At 41.8% G+C, this 20,763-nt stretch overlaps 1 protein-coding gene across 1 annotated transcript; it reads right to left on the bottom strand.

Moving 5' to 3' along the window:
- Nucleotides 1–15,115: 15,115 nt before the first annotated feature.
- Nucleotides 15,116–20,334, bottom strand: LOC126074728 (keratin, type II cytoskeletal 6A-like). Its single transcript, XM_049881551.1, has 9 exons — nucleotides 19,816–20,334; nucleotides 18,334–18,548; nucleotides 17,918–17,978; nucleotides 17,701–17,796; nucleotides 17,412–17,576; nucleotides 16,775–16,900; nucleotides 15,700–15,920; nucleotides 15,443–15,477; nucleotides 15,116–15,333 (listed from the first exon to the last, which is right to left on the bottom strand). Exons 1-9 carry the CDS (start codon nucleotides 20,332–20,334, stop codon nucleotides 15,116–15,118), a joined length of 1,656 nt encoding a protein of 551 aa, XP_049737508.1.
- Nucleotides 20,335–20,763: the final 429 nt, after the last annotated feature.

Raw genomic sequence — 20,763 nt, forward strand, 5'->3', positions numbered from 1 at the left:
CATACACAATCCTGCAACAATATTATCAATAAAGAATAATCTACGAATTGTTACATAGATATGCCAAGAGGTGAGGGAGGGGGTAAGGGAACACACCCACCAGAGGATTCAGGTTCGGAGGTGGCAATTTCTAAATATATTATTGTAGGTGCTTCTCATATATTAATACAGACAATAGAGTACGCAAGTGGCACAGTCAGGCGAAACTCTTAGACATAACCAAACACCTCATGAGATGAAGTTCCCAGCTCGAAGGCAAAGGACCATTGACTCAGGGGGCATCTATGTCAATTGGTACAACATATTTTTTTTCAATTTTTATTGTGCTTTAAGTGAAAGGTTACAAATCAAGTCAGTCTCTCATATAAAAATTTATATACACCTTGCTATATACTCCTAATTGCTCCCCCCCTAATGAAACAGCACACTCCTTCCCTCCACTCTCTCTTCTTCTGTCCATTCGGCCAGCCTCTGACCCCCTCTGCCCTTTCATCTCCCCTCCAGACAGGAAATGCCAACATAGTCTCATGTGTCTACTTAATTCAAGAAGCTCATTTTTCACCAGTATCATTTTCTATGCCATTGTCCAGTCCAATCCCTGCCTGGAGAGTTGGATTTGGGAATGGTTCCTGTCTTGGGCTAACAGAAGATCTGGGGACCATGACCACCGGGGTCCTTCTAGTCTCAGTCAGACCATTAAGCCTGGTCTTTTTACAAGAATTTGGGGTCTGCATCCCACTGCTCTCTTGCTCCCTCAGGGGTTCTCTGTTGTGTTCCCTGTCAGGGCAGTTATCGGTTGTGGCCGGGCACCACATGGTTCTTCTGGTCTCAGGCTGATGTAGTCTCTGGTTTATGTGGCCTTTTCTGCCTCTTGGACTCATAATTACCTTGTGTCTTTGTGTTCTTCATTCTGCTTTGCTCCAGATGGGTTGAGACCAATTGATGCAACTTAGATGGCCACTTGCTAGCTTTTAAGACCCCAGATGCCACTCTCCAAAGTGGGATGCAGACTGTTTTCTTAATTGATTTTATTATGCCAATTGACTTAGATGTCCCCCGAAACCATGGTCCCCGAACCCCTGCCCCTAGTACTCTGGCCTTCAAAGTGTTCAGTTTATTTAGGAAACTTCTTTGCTTTTGGTTTAGTCCAGTTGTGCTGAGCTCTTATGTACTGTGTGTTGTCTTTCCTGTCACCTAAAATAGTTCTTATCTACTACCTAATTAGTGAAAACCCCCTCCCTCCTTCCCTCCCTCCCCCCTCTTGAAACCATCAAAGAATATTTTCTTCTCTGTTTAAACTATTTCTTGAGTTCTTATAATAGCGGTCTTATACAATATTTGTCCTTTTGCAACTTTGCTAATTTCACTCAGCATAATGCCTTCCAGATTCCTCCATGTTTTGAAATGTTTCACAGATTCATCATTGTTCATTATCAATGCATAGTATTCCATTGTGTGAATATACCATAAATCATTTATCCATTCACCCATTGATAGGCACCTTGGTTGCTTCCATCTTTTTGCTATTGTAAACAGTGCTGCCATGAACATGGCTACGCGTAGAGTTGTTTGCGTAAAGGCTCTTATTTGTCTAGGATATATTCCAAGGAGTGGGATTGCTGGATCCTATGGTAGTTCTATTTCTAGCTTTTTAAAGAAGAGGAAAATCAAACTCCAAAGTGTTTGTACCTTTTTACATTCCCACGAGCAGTGTCTAAGTGTTGCAGTCTCTCCACAACCTCTCCAACATTTATTATTTTGTGTTTTTTGGGTTAATGCCAGCCTTGTTGGAGTGCGATGGAATCTCATTGTAGTTTTGATTTGCATTTCTCTAATGGCTCATGATCATGAACATTTCCTCACATATCTGTTAGCTACCTGAACGTCTTCTTTAGTGAAGTGTCTGTTCATATCTTTTGCCCATTGTTTAATTAGGTTATTTGTCTTTTCGTAGTTGAGTTTTTGCAGCATCATGTAGATTTTAGAGATCAGGTGCTGATCGGAAATGTCACAGCTAAAAACTTTTTCCCAGTCTGTACCTAATCTTTTTACTCTTTTGGTAAAGTCTTTGGGTGAGCATAAGTGTTTGATTTTTAGGAGCTCCCAGTTATCTTGTTTCTCTTCTGCAGTGTTAGTCATGCTTTGAATACTGTTTATGCCATGTATTAGGGCTCCTAGCATTGTCTCTATTTTTTCTCCCATGATCTTTATAGTTTTAGATTTTGTATTTAGGTCTTTGATCCATTTTGAGTTAGTTTTTATGCATGGTGTGAGGTGTGGGTCTTGTTTCATTTTTTTGCAGGTGGATATCCAGTTACGCCAGCACCATTTGTTAAAAAGACTGTCTTTTCCCCAATTAACTGATTTTGGCTCTTTGTCAAATATCAACTGCCCATATGTGGGTGGATTTATGTCTGGATTCTCAGTTCTCTTCCATTGTTCAATGTATTATTGTTGTACCAGTACCAGGCTGTTTTCACTACACTGGTGGTATAACAGGTTCTAAATCAGATAGAGTTAGGCCTCCCACTTTGTTCTTCTTTTTCAGTGATGCTTTACTTATCCGGGGCCTCTTTCCCTTCCATATGAAGTTGGTGATTTGTTTCTCCAACTCATTAAAAAATGTTATTGGAATTTGGATTGGAATTGCATTGTATCTATAGACCGCTTTTGGTAGAATAGACATTTTTACAATGTTAAGTCTTCCTATCCATGAGCAAGGTATGTTTTTCCACTTATGCAGGTCACTTTTGGTTTCTTGCAGTAGTGTTTTGTAGTTTTCTTTGTATAAGTCTTTTACATCTCTGGTAAGATTTATTCCCAAGTATTTTACCTTCTTGGGGGCTACTATAAACGGTATTGATTTAGTGATTTCCTCTTCGATGTTCTTTTTGTTGGTGTAGAGGAATCCAACTGATTTTTGTGTGTTTATCTTTTATCCTGATACTCTGAACTCTTCTATTAGTTTCAGTAGTTTTCTTGAGGATTCCTTCTTTAGAGTTTTCTGTGTATAAGATCATGTCATCTGCAAATAGAGATACTTTTACTTCTTCCTTACCAGTCTGGATGCCCTTTATTTCTTTATCTAGCCTAATTGCTCTGGCTAGGACCTCCAGCACAATGTTGAATAAGAGTAGTGATAAAGGGCGTCCTTGTCTGATTCCCAATCTCAAGGGAAATGCTTTCAGAATCTCTCCATTTAGGATGATATTGGCTATTGGCTTTGTATAAATGCCCTTTATTATGTTGAGGAATTTTCCTTCTGTTCCTATTTTGCTGAGAATTTTTATCATGAATGGGTGTTGAACTTTGTCAAATGCCTTTTCTGCATCAATTGATAAAGCCACGTGATTCTTGTCTTTTATTTATATGATGGATTACATTGTTTTTCTAATGTAGAACCATCCCTGCATACCTGGTATGAATCCCACTTGGTCATGGTGAATTATTTTTTTTATATGCTGTTGAATTCTATTGAATTTATTGAGAATTTTTGCATCTGAGTTCATGAAGGATATAGGTCTATAATTTTTTTTGTGGTGTCTTTACCTGGTTTTGGTATCAGAGATATGCTGCCTTCGTAGAATGAGTTTGGAAATATTCTGTCCTTTTCTATGCTCTGAAATACTTTTAGTAGTAGTGGTTTTAACTCTTCCCTGAAAGTTTGGTAGAACTCTGCAGTGAAGCTGTTAGGGCCAGGGCTTTTTTTTTGTTGGGAGTTTTTCGATTACCTTTTCAATCTCTTCTTTTGTTATGGGTCAACTTAGTTGTTCTACCTCTGTTTGTATTAGTTTAGGTAGGTAGTGTGTTTCTAGGAATTCATCCATTTCTCTAGGTTTTTCAAATTTGTTAGAGTACAATTTTTCGTAGTAATCTGATACGATTCTTTTAATTTCAGTTGAGTCTGTTGTAATATTTCCCATCTCATTTCTTATTCGGTTTATTTGCTTCCTCTCTTGTTTTTCTTTTTCAGTTTGGCCAATGGTTTATCAATTTTGTTAATTTTTCCAAGGAACCAGCTTTTGGTCTTGTTAATTCTTTCAGTTGTTTTTCTGTTTTCTATTTCATTTAGTTCTGCTCTAATTTTTATTATTTGCTTTCTTCTGATGCCTGAGAGTTTCTTTTATTGATCTCTTTCTATTTGTTCAGGTTGTAGGGATAATTCTTTGGTTTTGGCCCTTTCTTCTTTTTGTATGGGTGCATTTATTGATATAAATTGATCTCTTGGCAGTGCTTTTGCTGTGTCCCAAAGGTTCTGATAGGAAGTGTTTTCATTCTCATTGGATTCTATGTATTTCTTTATTCCATCCTTAATGTCTTCTATAACCCAGTCTTTTTTGAGCAGGGTATTGTTCAATTTTCAAGTGTTCAATTTCTTTTCCCTGCTTTTTCTGTTAATGATTTCTACTTTTATGGCCTTATGGCCAGAGAAGATGCTTTGTAATATTTCAGTGTTTTGGATTCTGCTAAGGCTTGCTTTATGGACTTATATGTGGTCTATTCTAAAGAATGTTCCATGTGCACTAGAAAAGAAAGTACACTTGACTGCTGTTCAGTGGAGTGTTCTGTGTATGTCTATAAGGTCAAGTTGGTTGATTGTGGCGTTTAGATCTTCCATGTCTTTACTGAGCTTCTTTCTAAATGCTGTATCCTTCACTGAAAGTGGTGTGTTGAAGTCTCCTACTATTACTGTGGAGCTGTCTATCTCACTTTCCAATGCTATTAGAGTTTGTTTTATGTATCTTGCTGCCCTGTCACTGGGTGCATACATATTTAATATGGTTATATCCTCATGGTATATTGTCCCTTTAATCATTGTATAGTGTTCTTCCTTATCCTTTGTGGTAGATTTAACTTTAAAGTCTATTTTGTCAGAAATTAATATTGCTACTCCTGCTCTTTTTTTATTGTTGTTTGCTTGATATACTTTTTCCCATCCTTTGGGTTTTAGTTTGTTTGTGTCTCTAAGTCTAAGGTGTGTCTCTAGGAGGCAGCATATAGACAGATCATGTTTTTTTAAATCCATCCTGCCACTCTCTGTCTCTTTATTGGTGCATTTAGTCCATTTACATTCAGCGTAATTATGGATAGGTATGAATTTAATATTGTCATTTTGACATCTTCTTTTGTGTATTGTAGACAGTTTCTTCTTCCCACTTAATTTTTCTGCTGCGTAGTTAATCTTTATACATTGCCTTTTCCTCTTATTCATTGTTGTTGATTTTGTTTCTGCTGAGTCTCTATTTTTTTCTTGTATTTTATTTTGATGTGTAGAATGGTTTGTCTTCTTTGTGGTTACCTTAATATTTACCCCTATTTTTCTAAATTTAAACCTAACTTTTATTTCTTTGTATCACCTTGTCTTCCTCTCCATATGAAAGATCTATGACTACATTTCTTAGTCCCTCTTTCTTGTTTTAATGTTGTCTTCTTTTACATAGTAACATTGCTGTTTCCCTGTTTTGAGCATTTTTTTTTTTAATCTTGATTTGTTTTTGTGATTTCCCTGTCTGGGTTGAGATGTGATTGCTCTGTCCAGTGTTCTAGTCTGGCGTTGATACCTGATATTATTGATTTCTAACCAAAGAACCCCCTTTAGTATTTCTTGTAGTTTTGGTTTGGTTTTGACGAATTCCCTAAACTTCTGTTTATCTGGAAAAGTCCTAATTTCACCTTCATACTTGAGAGACAGTTTTGCTGGATATATGATTCTTGGTTGGTCATTTTTTTCCTTCAATCCTTTATACAAGTCATCCCATTGCCTTCTTGTCTGCATGGTTTCTGCTGAATAGTCTGAGCTTATTCTTGTCGACTCTCCTTTGTAGGTGACTTTTTGCTTATGCCTAGGTGCTCTTAAAGTCTCCCTTTATCCTTGGTTTTGGCAGGTTTGATTATCATATGTCTTGGGGACTTTCTTTTCAAATCTACCTTATGTGGACTTCAATGAGCATCTTGCATAGATGTCTTCTCATTTTTCACGAGAACAGGCAAGTTTTCTGCCAACAAATCTTCAACAATTCTCTCTGTATTTTCTGTTATCCCTCTGTGTTCTGCTACTCCAATCACTCATAAGTTATTTCTCTTGATAGAGTCCCACATGATTCTTAAGGTTTCTTCATTTTTTAAAAAACTTTTTTCTGATTTTTCTTCAAATATATTGGTGTCAAGTCCTTTATCTTCAAGTTCACTAATTCTGCCTTCCACTTGCTCAATTCTGCTCCTCTGACTTTCTATTGAGTTGTCTACTTCTGTAATTTTATTGTTAATCTTCTGAATTTCTGATTGCTCTCTGTCTCTGGACTTTTGCAGCTTATTAAAATTTTTATTATGTTCCTGAATAACCTTTTTAGTTTCGTCAGCTGCTTTATGTGTGTGTTCCTTGGCTTGTTCTGTGTATTGTTTGATTTCCTTCCTGATGTCTTTTGTATACTGTATTAATCTTTTGTATACTGTATCTGGTAATTCCAGGAAGACACTTTCATCTAGAAGATCCCTTGATTCTTTGTTTTGAGAGCTTGTTGAAGTGATTATGGTCTGTTTCGTTATGTGATTTGATATTCACTGTTGTCTCTGAGCCATCTATAAGTTATTGTATTAGTTTGTTTTATGTTTGCTTACTGTGTCCTAGCTTCTTCCTTTGTTTTGTTTTGATATGTCCAAACAGGTTGCTTGAGTGAGCTAGCTAGATTATTTTCACCTTCGAAGCTCTGACATCCTGTCACCAGATGGCTAGAGCTGTTATCAGGTATATCAGTCTAGGAGTCCATTCATTTTTCTTGTATGGATTCAGCTCAGGTGTCCAGGCAGCTGCTCATCAAGTTTGTGGTAAAGGCTCTGTCCTACAGTCTTAGAGGGGCAGAGGTTATTGGTGTAGGTACTGGAACCTGGTTGCAGCAAGGGGTCACACTCTGAACAAGGAACAGGGGTGAGAATCGCCCCCTAAGTGTCTCTGAAGAAAACACATCCCTGTTCCCTAGAGTGTACAGGTGGTTGGGCTCTGCAGATGGACCATGAGCACCCAAAGTTTTTGGTTGTAGGGACTGGGAGGTATCAGTTATCCTTGGACCCCTGTTGTGGGTGGCTGGGTGGCCTGAGTGGAGGCACCACTTCTTAGGCCCCTGATGTGAATAGGTGAGGACCCTGTTTAATAGGCAAAGTGGTGTCAAACATCAAACACGCACCCCTCTACCGCACAGCTGAAACAGTTGTAGTCTGCCAACAAGGGCCTATTCTCCTGAAATAGGCCCACACAGATCTATGCAGGGGAAAGGTACTCAAAGTTCATGGACGCTTTATGCCTGGACAGGAGCTGCTTCTGTCCTGATCTCCCCAGGTTAGTGGAGCTGGCAAATTATCTTTCCCCCACCTGTGAATTTATTCCTTCTCCAAGACTGGGAGGATGGCTCTAGGCACTCAACAGGACCTATCTCAGGCCCAGGGAAATCAACAGCTGCTGAAGCTAGCTTGGGAGTGAGGCACGCAGTAAAATATATGCAAGTACTTAGCTTTTGCCGAGAGTGCCATTATTCTCTGGTTCCGGAGGTATGAGTAGGCTGTGTGGCTGGCTGCTTCTCCCTGAGGAAACTGAGCAGAACTCTACCACCTGCCCACTGCAGCTGCTCCTGGGAATAGTGCCTGAGGACTCCCGGTGATTCAGGTCCAGTAACTCCTCTCCACTTCTGAACTATTTCTTCCTCCCCCTGCTGCTCAGTTTGTTTTCTAACTTTGCCTTTGATGTTCATGGCTCCTAGCTTGTCATAAATGTACTTGTTTCACTTGTTTCTTTGGGTCTTTGTTGTAAGAGGGCTCTCCGGAGGCATCTGTCTATTCTGTCATCTTGGCCCTGCCTGGGACAACATAATTCTTAAAGACGGTGTTTTACATGCTACTTTGGTGGGCATCATCTGGGGTCTTAAAAGCTTTAGAGCAGTCATCTAAGATACAACTATCAGTCTTCTCTAGTCTGGAGCAAAGGAAAGAAGAAAAAAACTAAAGACCCAAGGGAGCAATTAGTCTAAAGGACTAATGGACCACATGAACCACAGCCTACATTACCCTGATACCAGGAGAACTAGATAGTGTCCAGCTACCACTACTGGCCACTTTGACTGGTATTACAACAGGAAGTCCCGGACAGTGGGAGAAAAATGTAGGACAAATGATCAAATTCACAAAAAATACCAGATTTACTGGTCTGACAGAGACTGGAGGGACCTCTGAGACTATGGCCCCCAGACACCCTTCTCAGACTTGAAGCTACTCCCAAAGTTCAACTTTCAGCCAAATATTAGGCCTATAAGACAAACAATAGTACAAGTGAGGAATATTCTTAGATCAATCAAGTATATGAGATCAAATGGGCAACACCATTTGACGGGAACAAAGATGAGAAGCAGGAGGGGACAGGAAAACTGGTCAAATGGACATGGTGAACCCTGGGTGGAAAGGGAAAGGGGGAGCGTGCTGACACAATGCAGGATTGTAGCCAAAGCCATGAAACTATCTGTGTGTAAAGTTTTGAATATGAAACTAATTTGTTCTGTAAACTTTTACTTAAATCATTAAAAAAAAGAGGTTAAAGGAAAAAAAGAAATATTATTTTTTCCCCTCTTGCTTCATGAAGGAAACCCTGGTGGTGTAGTGGTTAAGTGCTATAGCTGCTAACCAAAAGGCCGGCAGTTCATATCCACCAGGCACTCCTTGGAAACTCTATGGAGCAGTTCTACTCTGACTTATAGGGTCGCTATGAGTATGAATTGACTCAATGGCAATGGGATTGGTTTTGGTTTTACTTCATGAAAACAACCTTACTCAATGCAGATATCAGCCTCAACTGGAAACCCTGGTGGAGTAGTGGTAAAGAGCTACAGCTGCTAATCAAAAGGCTGGCAGTTCTATTCCACCAGGCTGTCTTTGGAAACCCTATGGGGCAGTTCTACTCTGTCCTATAGGGTTGCTATGAGACGGAATTGACTCGACTGGCAATGGGTTTGGTTTTTAACCATCCTCAATGCCTCTATCTCCCTAGAGCCATGTTGCAAGTCACCCACAAGTTTTCTAGAGCTCATCATGTTTACAGTCACTGGATATTTAATCCCAATGTATATCTGAGCTCTCCTCAGTATAACAATCTACTTTATTACTTAAATTTTGTGTTATTGAAAATTTCAAAAACATAGTGTATGAACTTCCATGTACCAATCACCCAATTTAAACAATTTCAACCATTTTCTCAATTTTATTTCATCTGACTCCCCTACTCTTTTTCTTTTGTTAGAGTATTTGAAAGGAAATTCAAACATCAAGTTATTTCACTTGCAAATATTGAGCATACTTATTTATTTACCAGTTGCCATGGAATTGACTCTACCTCATGGTGACCCCATGTGTGTCAGAGTAGAACTGTGATCCATACCGTTTTCAATGGCTAATATTTTTGGAAGTAGATCACTAGGCTTTTCTTCTGAGGAGCCTCTGGGTGGACTCGAACCTCCAAACTTTTTCTTAGTAGCTGAGCGTGTTAGTCATTGTACCACCCAGGGACTCATTCAATATATATGTGCTTAAGCAATTAAATTCTTTGAGTTTAACTGCATAACAATATTATATCTCTGTGATGGTTAATTTCATGTGACAGCTTGGCTAGCCTATGGTACCCAGTTGTTTGATCAAATACTAGTTAAGATGTTGCTGTGAAGGTATTTTGTAGATGTGATTAACATTTACAATTAGTTAACTCTTATAAAGGAGATTGTTTTTGTTAGTTGCCATGAAGACAGCTCTTACTCATGGCAACTTTAGGTATAACAGAAGAAAATGTTGCCTGGTCCTGCACCATCTTCATAATCATTGATGTGTTTGAGTCCAGTGCCATGACTATCGTGTCAATCCATCACATTGTGATTATCTTTGATAATGTGGGTGGGCCTCATTCAATCAGTTAAAGGCCTTATAAGCAAAAACTGAGGTTTCTGAGAGGAATGAATTCTACCCCAAGATTGCAACATACATATCCTACCAGAGTTTCCAGCCTGTTTCTTGGCCTGTGGATTTAGAATTTGCCAGCCCTCCACAATCATGCAAGCCAACTCCTTAAAATAAATCCCTCTTTCTCCTTCTTTCTCCATTCCTGTCTTCATATCTATCTATCTATCTGTCTGTCTGTCTATCACCTGTCTGTCTATCATCTATCTATCATCTATCTATCTACCTATCTACCTACCTATCATCCATCCATCCATCCACCCACCCATCCACCCATCCACCCATTCACCCATCCCTCCATCCCTCCCTTCCTCCACCCACCCACCCACCCATCCATCCATCCATCCATCCATCCGTCCATCCGTCCGTCCGTCCGTCCGTCCGTCCGTCCGTCCGTCCGTCCGTCCGTCCGTCCGTCCGTCCGTCCGTCCATCCATCCATCCATCCATGCATCATCTTTATATTCTATTGGTTCTGTTTATTTGGACAACCATGACTAACACAATCCATTCAAATCATCATTCCTTAATGAAATCTAATATCTACTTCATATTCAAATATCTCTGATTATCTCCAAGATGTCTGCCTTAGTTGTCTAGTGCTACTATAACATAAATACCACAAGTGGATAGCTTTAACAAACAGAAGTTTATTCTCTCACAGTCTGGGAGGCTAGTAGTCCAAATTCAGTGGGCCAGCTCCAGGGGAAGGCTTTCTCTCTTTATCAGCTCAGGAGGAAGGCTCTTGTCATCAATCATCCCCTGGTCTAGGAGCTTCTCAGGCACAGGGATCCTGGGTCCAAAGGATGCACTCTGCTCCCAGTCCTACTTTCTTGGTGGTATGAGGTCTTCATGTCTCTCTGCTTGCTTCTCCCTTTGATATCTCAAAAGAGATTGGCTTAAGACAAAACCTAATCTTGTAAATTGAATCTTTGCCTTATCAACTTAACAGCCACTAATTCCATCTCATTAACAGCATAGAGATGGGATTTACAACACATAGGAAAATCACATCAGATGACAAAATGGTGGAAAATCACACAATACTGGAAGTCACGGCATAACAAATTTGACAGATTTTTGGGGGGACACAATTCAATCCATGACTTCTACCCTTTGGCCCCCAAAAATCCATGTCCTTGTCATATGTAAAACATATTTACCCCATCATATCATAGCAAAAGTCTTAATTCAACTCCAAGTCCAAAATCCAAAAAATTTCTCTTCACTCGTGAAATCTAGAACACAAGTTATCTGCTTCCAAAAGTATAATGGTGGAACAGATCCAAGGTAGACATTTCCATTACAAATGGGAGAAATTGGAGGGGAAGAAGGCATAACAGGTACCAAGCAAGTCAGCAGAACACAATACATTAGCCCTCAAGGCTTGAAAATAATCCTCTGTTCTCTGAGACCATTTACACAACAGCCTTGCCCTCCAGACTGTAGGTATTGGCCACACTCTCTGGATTCTGATTGGAGGCCCCTTCTCCCTGGGCTTCAGCTCCACCTTCCAGGCCCACTGAAATGGCAGCTCTGCTCCCTCAGCTTTGGAAGGCCCCATTCTCCTAGTCCATCTGAGTGGTGATTCCACCCTTTGAGACCCCAGAGGTTGTGGCTATACCATTTGAGATGGAGGTAGCTCTGCTTCCTGTATTCCTTGTCTCTTCAGCTTCTGCTTCCTGGTTCCTTGGTCTCTTGGAGCTCATATGCTCTGCTTGGGTAAATGTTCCAAAGCTCTGTGGCTCCACTGATAAGTACCTGGAGGCACCCACTTCACCAGTAAACTTTGGCTGGAAGGCATTCAGCTCTCTTGCTCAATGAGTCGGCAAGCCTAGCTCCTCCAGTAAGTGTCTGGAGGCTCCACGCTCTGCCAGGAAGCCTTCTGCCAAAGGCACTCAGCTCTCTCACTCCATGGGTAGGGTCTAGGGTTGTCTTGCATTGGTCTCCTGGTTCTGCTGCTGCCATTTCTCTGATGCTGCTTCTCACCGTTTGTGCTGTCTCCAGTGTAACAGCTCTCCTCACTTCCTTCAGAGTTCTCACCACAATTGTCTTTGAAGTCCATAATTCCACCAACAGTCTCTTCAAAGCAATCTTAAAATTCTACCAGCCTCTACCCATTCACAGTTTCAAAACTACTTCCACATTTTAGTATCTGTTAAAGCAGCACCCCACTCCTGGTACCAAATGGTTTAGGCTGGGTTCTCTAGAGAAGCAAAGCCAGTAAAGCATACACACACACACATATATGTATGTATGTATATATATATATATATATATATACATACACACACACATATATGTATGTATGTATATATATATATACACATACACACACATATATGTATGTATGTATATATATATATACATACACACACACACAGAGAGAGATTTATATCAAGGAAATGGCTCACGAAGTTGTAGAGACTGGAATGTCCCAAGTCTGTGGGTCAGGATAGAGGCTTCTCCTGATTCACATAGCCACAGGGACCAAAGAGCAAAGCTCTTGCTCACAGGCTGTGAAGATCAATGAATCCCAAGATAGACAGGCAAGACCACAGGTAAGTTGCTAGCTTAAGTCCCAAGAACTGGAGATCAGATGAACAGGAGCCAGCTGTAGGATCCAGTGTGAGCAACAAGCCCATGGGCCTTGCAAGAATGTCCATTTATATTCAAAGCAGACCACATGCCCAAGGAAACTTTCTTTCTACTGAGTTGCTACTCACAGCAGATGCCATCATAGGCATGATCAGATATCAGATCTCAACAGGGAAGTCATCACAATATTATGCCACTGCCAAAACACTGAGAATCATGGCCCGGCCAAGTTGATACACAATCTTAACCATCACATCTTTTTGTCTTTACTTGAAGTAACATTCACATTACATTCACATGTTGCACTTGACTGCTATGTCTCTTAAGTTTCATTTATTCTATAACAGACCCTTCCTATTCTTTTTTTATGCTATTGAATAGTAAATAGTTTTTAATAGAATGTTTGCAATCTGGATTTAGCTGATTATTTCCTGTTGGCATCACTTAACTTCTATCCCCAATCCAAGAAAATTTCCTATATTCTGGCATTTGTATTAGAAGCTTGATTAGATTAATTCAATTGTTTCAGGCACAGTTATGCCATGGATTCGTCTATGTGTTCTCTATTGTATCATATCATGAAGCACAAGCTGCTAGTGATGTTAAGATTGATCAGGGGATCTGTGCAGTTTCAGCCAGATCAGTCATTAATAATCTGCACCATCAAATTTTTATCAAAGATTTAAAAATTTTTTTTTTTAATTTTGTCTAAGATTTTAGCATCTATTGATAATTATTTCTCAGGTTCATTACTGGTTCTGTTTCTCTAGAGAAACCTGGCTGATACATTGTTATAAAAAAATTGTTATAGTCTAGATGATTTTACTTGTCAGTTATTTCCCTTTCCTTTATTCCTCACTGGTGCATAATAATGTGTGTGGTAAGTGGGCTTAGATTTCAGAAGCCAGTCATTACTTATCTGCTGTTGGGAAAGCTCTGTGAGAAAAGTAAAGAGTTACTAATGTAAGAGGCTGCCCATGATGCTGGGGGGAATGGTTAGGGGTGAACACAGCAGGATACTAATAGAACAGGATCCAGAAATACCCTCTATAAATTAGCCAATCCAAGAAAATTCCTTTTCTGATATGATAGCCAGGGAGCTAGCGGGATAGTTGTCCCTTTTCGGAGAAACAGGGACTAGTGTGGCCCTGGAGCAGCACAAGTTGACAGACCAACCTCTCTCTGAGTCCTGAGTTTCCTTTTACCCACTCATAGAAGTCAAACCAGGCCAGGTCACATGTGGAAGAGGATATGGACCATCCCTTCTGAGCAACACAGACCGGACTGTTCCTAGATCTCCATGGGAGGCCCAGGACTGCTTTAGATTCTTAGAGAGTGAGGAGAAGGGAATTTCCATTCTTGGCTTGCCTTCACAGTTCAAGAAATGAGAATTTGAATTTTGTGTCTGAGTGTGTTGGGTGCTCAATTTGATCTACTGTAGTGCTTCCAGTTTTTCCCTGTTGTGAATATTCTTGTGATACACATCTATGTAAGCACATCTCTCTGCATTTGTACTATTTCCTCAGGATATATTTTTAGAAGTATAATTCAAAAGTATGCTCATTTTTTGATGCTCTGGGTACATGTTGTCAGGTAAGTTTCTTGGTCAGGAAGGCAATTCTAAGTATAAACCAAACATTCTATGCTCTTGTCAAATGTTCTTTTGATTTGGTTGGCCAGGAATATGTTTCTCTAACTGGAAATTAAGGGTGAGTGGTGGGACAGGGGATGGCATGGCCTCAGACACCAATCAGAAGGTGGACCAGATCCTTCCCATTTCACTTGCTAAACATTTAGGATGGGATCTGATATGAGGTGGAACCCTGAGCATCACAATGCCAAATTGCTGTTTGTTAAACTTCTGTAAGGAGGGGGTGAGGAATACGGGGACTTGGGGTATCTCTCAAAAATGAGAAAGATTTTGTGAGGGGAAAAGTCTTAAGAAAGATTGGTGCCAAGGCAAAGAAACTGAAACAATGCAATATATTATAAGTCTGCTTTATTTGGCAATGACAAGAGATCAAAGAGCAAAGAAAACATCACAGGGATACAGACTCTGTACATCATAGGACTTGTCACCTGCGCCTTCACGGCCACTGCAAGGGAGGATCACAACACTTGTAAGATGGGGAACTCCAGGCCACTGGAAATCAAAGGGAACTTGTCCTATTCTGGAGTATAATCCAGACTGAATTTCTGTAATTACCAGTGGCAGAGGGAATTCTGTTGAAACATTTAGCCTCAGATGCAGGACATTGGCGGCAAGAGATGGGTAATTTAGTAACAAAGCGAACCATCGCATGAGATTAAATTATCATGTAAACTCAGAGGCCGACATTGTGATGGTGTGAAAAGGGAGCTCAGATGGAGCAGGTATAGGCAGAGAGAGGAAATGAGGACACTAGGCAACATCAGCTCTAACTCAGACAGCAGAGAAGACGAGAGACCAGGAGAAGAGAGGCAGCCTGAGGTAGAGGCTGTGCCGCTGGCGATGGGCCTGAAGCACTGGAGAACCGGAAGCTGGTGGTAGAACTTCAGTGCTTGTAGCTCTTCCTACTGGAGGATGAGGTGGTGGTATATTTGATGGTGGAACTGCTGCCCCCAACAGAGCTGAGGCCACCTCCAATGCCTCTGCCACTCCCGGAACTGAAGCCACTGCTGTAGGAGTAGCCACTGCCTCCACCCAGGCCTAAGCCACTGCCAACACCACCGGAGCTGCCATATCCACTGGAGATGGTTGACTGAGACACAGCTGTGAGGGGTAGAGAAACAGGGAAACAATGAAACATGGTGAAACTCCTTTTGGCACCCTGAATGCAGAAGAGCAAAGGTATTGCAGGAAGGCACGCAAAGGTACTTACAGATATTTACTGGTCCAACGCCTTCCCCATTCAGCCTATGAGAAGAAACACAGGGAAGATGAGATTTCAGGGAGCCATTCACTGAATTAGTGTGGGAAGCCTCAATATAAGGAATAGTCCAGGGGAAATGGTCCTTTTCGTTGTTTTCCAAGAGTAGCAATTATGGTCATGACTATAGTGGCCAAATGGTGTGCTCAGGGGCTGGATATTGGGGAGACACCACCCAGAAGTTTGAGAAAGTTGTAGGAGTTATCCACCTGCACTCCTCGCCTTCCAGCAGCTTCCTGTAGGTGGCAATCTCCACGTCAAGGGCCAGCTTGACATTCATCAGCTCCTGGTACTCCTTCAGCAGCCGGGCCATGTCTTGCTTGGCCTTCTGCAGGGCATCCTCCAGCCCCGCCAGCTTGTTCTTGGCATCCTTGAGGGCCATCTCCCCACGCTGTTCAGCATCAGCAATGGCAGCCTGCAGGCTGGCACACTAGACAGGGAAAAAGAAGAAGAAAGAATGTGTAATCTCTTCCTTCAGGGGTGACTATTCCTGGTTCCTCTTCTTTCCCAGTGATGTAGAATCCTACAGCACAGAACTGATGGAGGAAGAGCTTTGACTCTTCTTACAAAGTCTGAACACTTTAAAACTATTCAGGTTTGGGAGCCGCTTGACGAAAACCCATGCTGATTTGTGCTAACCACCCTGAATGAGGACGTGGGTGGCGACAGATGGAAGACAGTACAGTGAACGTAAGTCCAGGGGACATTGGAATGAAGAGTCTCACTTCATTTTGTTGTATTGTCTCCAAAGTCAAACCAGGACCATTATTGATGATCTGATGAGGATGACACACTAACCTACATGAAATTAAAAACATCCTCAGTGAAAGTGATGGGTTTTCACTTCACACTCTAAAGATCTTGCCTTTTTCTCACCTCAGTCTCCAACACACATGGGCAACACTGCTCTTCACACTCTGCCTTTTCTCCTCTCTCCTTTTTGACCTTTGACTTGAACAGATTTGCCACTAGATTTCTCAAGCTTTCTGCATTTTTCCTTCCCAATATGTTCCTTTGCAATTTCCAAGTCAGTCATTCTTCTTGTGTACATCCTTTATAATGCCTCTAGCCTAAATTTTTACAGATCTGAACACTTGGGAATGTTTCCCTCCTCATGTTCATATCGCACTCTTGGTTTGGATCATCTTTCCTCCCCTGCTGTTCCTTCAGAACCCAGAAATCTGCACAGATGATGGTTGATGACTGCCTGATTGACTAACAAGGGAATGTTGCTTTCATTCACCATCGCCCTCTTTATTCCCCTCTATTCCCCCACTATTGTACCTGCTTCTTGACATGATCGATCTCGGACCTCAGCCTCTGGATCACACGGTTGATCTCAGAAATCTCCTGCTTGGTGGTGCGCAGGTCGTCACCATGTCTGCCTGCGGTGATCTGCAGTTCTTCATACTGTGGCCCAGAGAGAGAGAGACACTGGGTATGGGTTTTCACATGCCGACAGTGGCTTTCAATTCTTGACCAGGCATTCAAAAAACTTGAACCTAATGGTTTCTCATCTAGGGAATGTGGTAAAAGTTGATGTTTCAAGGTTTTTAGCTACTGTACAACTGAATCACATAGCATTCTTATTATTGGACTACTGTTGATCTTCTTCTCTTCCGGGAAGGTGATATTCTGTACAATGTTTCTGAGACCCAGGATTCAGGAATAAGATAAAATGAAAGATCACTAGCTGCTTATCTAAGGTAGTTTCCTCTTGCAGTTGCATTCTTTTACTTAATATATTTGGGCATAAATACTGTAAATGTCCACTTTAACCATGAAAGGACATATATCCTGTGAGATGACCCCAGCTTTTCTGAAATACATTTCTCAAAGACCACTTTCTTCCTGGTTCAGCTAACTGGACCATCAGCGAGAGGGCCACAGGTTTCCTCACAGCTGCCAACTCACTGCTCACCTTGGTCTGGTACCAGGACTCAGCCTCAGCCCGGCTCCTCTGAGCTATCTCCTCATATTGGGCTTTGACTTCAGCAATAATGCTGTCCAGGTCTAGGTTGCGGTTGTTGTCCATGGACAGGACCACAGATGTGTCTGAGATGTGGATTTGCATCTGAGACAGTTCCTGCAGGACAGAAGATTGTAAGATCACCTTTTCCAGAGACATTCACGGGGGATCCCAGCCCAAGAATCTTCCACCCATTACTGAACCCCACTAGACTACATAACATGGGGATAGAGATACTTACTGCATCATAGAAGACTTTCAGGAAATTGATCTCATCTGTAAGACTATCGACCTTGGCTTGCAGTTCAACCTTATTCATGTAGGCAGCATCCACATCCTGGGGACAGACCAACACCTTAAATCAGCTGAGCCCTCATCCCCAGCCTGTTCAATTTTTAGGCTGTCTACCAATTCTGCTCCTATAAAGAAACCTGAATCCATGATCTGAATCAACCAACCTTCTTCAGAGTCACAAATTCATTCTCTGCTGCTGTGCGCTTGTGGATTTCATCTTCATATCTAGAAGAAGAAAAAGGTAGAATAGAATTTAGCCAGTGGGTAAGATGATATAGAAAGGCAGCCTGAGATCTGATGCTGTCCATAAAGATTAATAGTTACAAATTTAGCTTTCTTTCCACAGAGAGCATAAAGGATGATTTTTATGATTCATCAATTTCTTTCCTTTATTACCCTTCCTCTTCTACCCCTACTTCCCTGTTGTTTTTCTAATTTGGCTGTAGATAGTAATCCGTGGGTTTTATTTCTATGGGACTGGTTTTGCTAAAGAATTGTAAAGCCCATTTTATATCTGGTGATATCTATTTCTTAAAGGGCCATCCTCAAGGACTAGCCCTACAAATTCTCTTTAACTCACTTCTTCTTGTAGTCCTCTACCAGGTCCTGCATGCCTCTGAGCTCAGAGTCCAGGCGGCTTCTCTCCCCAAGGATGCTGTCCAATTGCCTGCGGAGATTGTTGATGTACTGCTCGAACAAGGGTTCCAGGTTCTGCCTCACGGTCTTGGTGCCCTGCTCCTGGAGCAGGGTCCACTTGGTGTCTAGGACCTTGTTCTGCTGCTCCAGGAACCGTACCTGGAGGGGAAGGAAACAAGTGGTCATGCGTAGGCAAAGGAAAGAAAGAAGTGCCTGTGTTCTCAGGTCTCCAAGCAGGTCTGGGAGGTCTCCATGGTTCTGGCCTTGGAGGAGCAGCTCAGGGCTCAAGCTGAGAGTTCTGCTTCCCAAATGTTTTTCCTTCACACTTCGCAGATCTTCCATGGAACTCCCCCAAGGGTTTTTGAGCTTTTCTCAGCCCCTAGTTATGGAGCCTATCAGTGATTTTCTACACTGTCTGTCCTCCTGAGCAGAAGAAACATAAATTTTGTTAACAAAATAGCATTTACAGGATTTATTCTGCGAAACTTTTTTTTTTTAGTAGTAGCCCTGGTTGCTCATTGGTTAAGCACAATCGAACCAAAAGGTTCAGGGTTTGAACTCATGAACCTGTGTGTGGGAGAAAAATGTGGCAGTCTGCTTCCCTAAAGATCACAGCCTTCAAACTGTATGGGGGTATTTCTACTCTGTCCTATTGAGTCACTGTGAGCCAGAATCAACTTGATGGCAAAGAGTTTCATTTGGGGAGCAATTAGAAGGGATGTTAACTGTTCCCTAATTGCTAGATTGGAATCCAAGTTCCCATTCAGTGCATGAGTATCCTCTTAAACATTCTTGAGTGATGGTCATCCTCTTTTTCTAGAATAAGCTCTTATTTCTATAAATTCTATAAATGCTTCTGCACCTGGGCAAAATATTCTTTCCTTATTATTTTTTAAATAACTTATTTTAATTTTTGAAGAAAATATATGCAAAAAAGGTACACCAATTCAATGATTTCTATGTGTACCATTCAGTGACATTGATTACTGTCATCAAGTTGTGCAGAGTTTTTAGCTCTCCTTTTCCAAATTCTTCCTCCACTATTAACATAAACTCATATTTCCCCCCTCCTTTCCAGAGCTCAGGGCTCTTTATGACTGGACTTTCCTTTGTAATTGCTTAGAAACTTCACAAGTGAAAGGGAACACATTACATTCTTCTATTTCTTTTCTATATTTCAGGATCGTCAGAAGCTGATAACTCTTGCTAGGCAGGAATGAGGGCCACTGAAGAGATTAATTATTTCAAAATTATTTGCATCACCTCTGCCTGTTGCCAACATGGAGCCAGTGTGGCATCCTTGTGGAATGCTAATCAGGGCCCCTCCTCTCTCCTCCTAAGTCTCCCCACTGGCAGCAAACTCATTGTTTCTCAGTTAGAAGACTCTGAAATACCTGATGGAGAGAAAAACATTGTCATGGCTCACCTTGTCGATGAAGGAAGCAAACTTGTTGTTGAGGGTCTTGATCTGTTCCCGTTCCTCAGTCCTCACTCGCTGGATGGTGGGGTCAATTTGCAGGTTCAGAGGAGTGAGGAGATTCTGGTTGACAGTGACCTCTTGGATGCCTCCAGGTGGGCAGACAGGGAAGCCCCCATAGCCACCACCAAAGCCAGCTCCACCACCAAGCCCAAAGCCACCACCAGCTCCACCGCCAAAACCAAATCCGCTCCCGGCTCCTCCTCCAAAGCCATAGCCACCTCCGACTCTGCTGCCACATCCACCCCCTGTGATGTAGCTGCCCCCTCCAATGGAGATCCTCTTGGAGCCCCCCAGGCCATAGAGGCTCCTGCTGCCAAAGCCAGCTCCTCCACAGGCCCCACCGAGGACACCACCGCCCCTGGAGCGGGACACTGAGACGCTGCTGAAGCCTGAGCGGTTTACTCCAGGGACTCTGGCCGAGCTGGTGCTGAAGCCACGGCGGATGATGGTGGATTTGCTAGACATGGTTCTCTAAAGATGAGAAGGTGAGGAAAGTGTGAGAAGCTGTGGTGTGGAGCTGACAGGAGGGAAACTCTGAGCAGGGCTTCCCAGCGCACTTTATATATGGTGAGAATGGGCTGGGCTCAGCCCTGGAAGGTGAGCTTGCAAGGTGGGAAGGGCTGAGCTTTACAAAGAGTGAGATCACACCCAGGTTATTAGAAAAGTTATGAAATGTGAGGGTTGCTGTTTTAGTTTCCTTTAGTCAGGGAAAAATTCTCCTGCCTTCCAGCTTTGACTTGATCACAATACAATAAGACTATTCCCAATTCACTGTAGTCAGGAGTTAGTCACTGTCTCCAGCAAAGGTTGGACATTTTATGGTCGTGTATCACAATGCACCGAGTGATACTGAGTGATCTCTTCTCCCCGACCTAATCTTTCCTGCCATTTGGG

The sequence above is a fragment of the Elephas maximus genome, chromosome 4 (assembly GCF_024166365.1).
Source record: "Elephas maximus indicus isolate mEleMax1 chromosome 4, mEleMax1 primary haplotype, whole genome shotgun sequence".
Lineage (NCBI taxonomy): Eukaryota > Metazoa > Chordata > Mammalia > Proboscidea > Elephantidae > Elephas > Elephas maximus.

Bases quoted from the DNA above. Each gene is read 5' to 3' on its own strand.
- LOC126074728 (XM_049881551.1), bottom strand. From the start codon at position 20,334: ATGTCTAGCAAATCCACCATCATCCGCCGTGGCTTCAGCACCAGCTCG. The intron at 17,797-17,917 runs GTTGGTTGATTC...GTCTGTCCCCAG, and splicing joins AATTTGTGACTCTGAAGAAG to GATGTGGATGCTGCCTACAT. The intron at 15,334-15,442 runs GTAAGTACCTTT...TACCCCTCACAG, and splicing joins CGTTGGACCAGTAAATATCT to CTGTGTCTCAGTCAACCATC.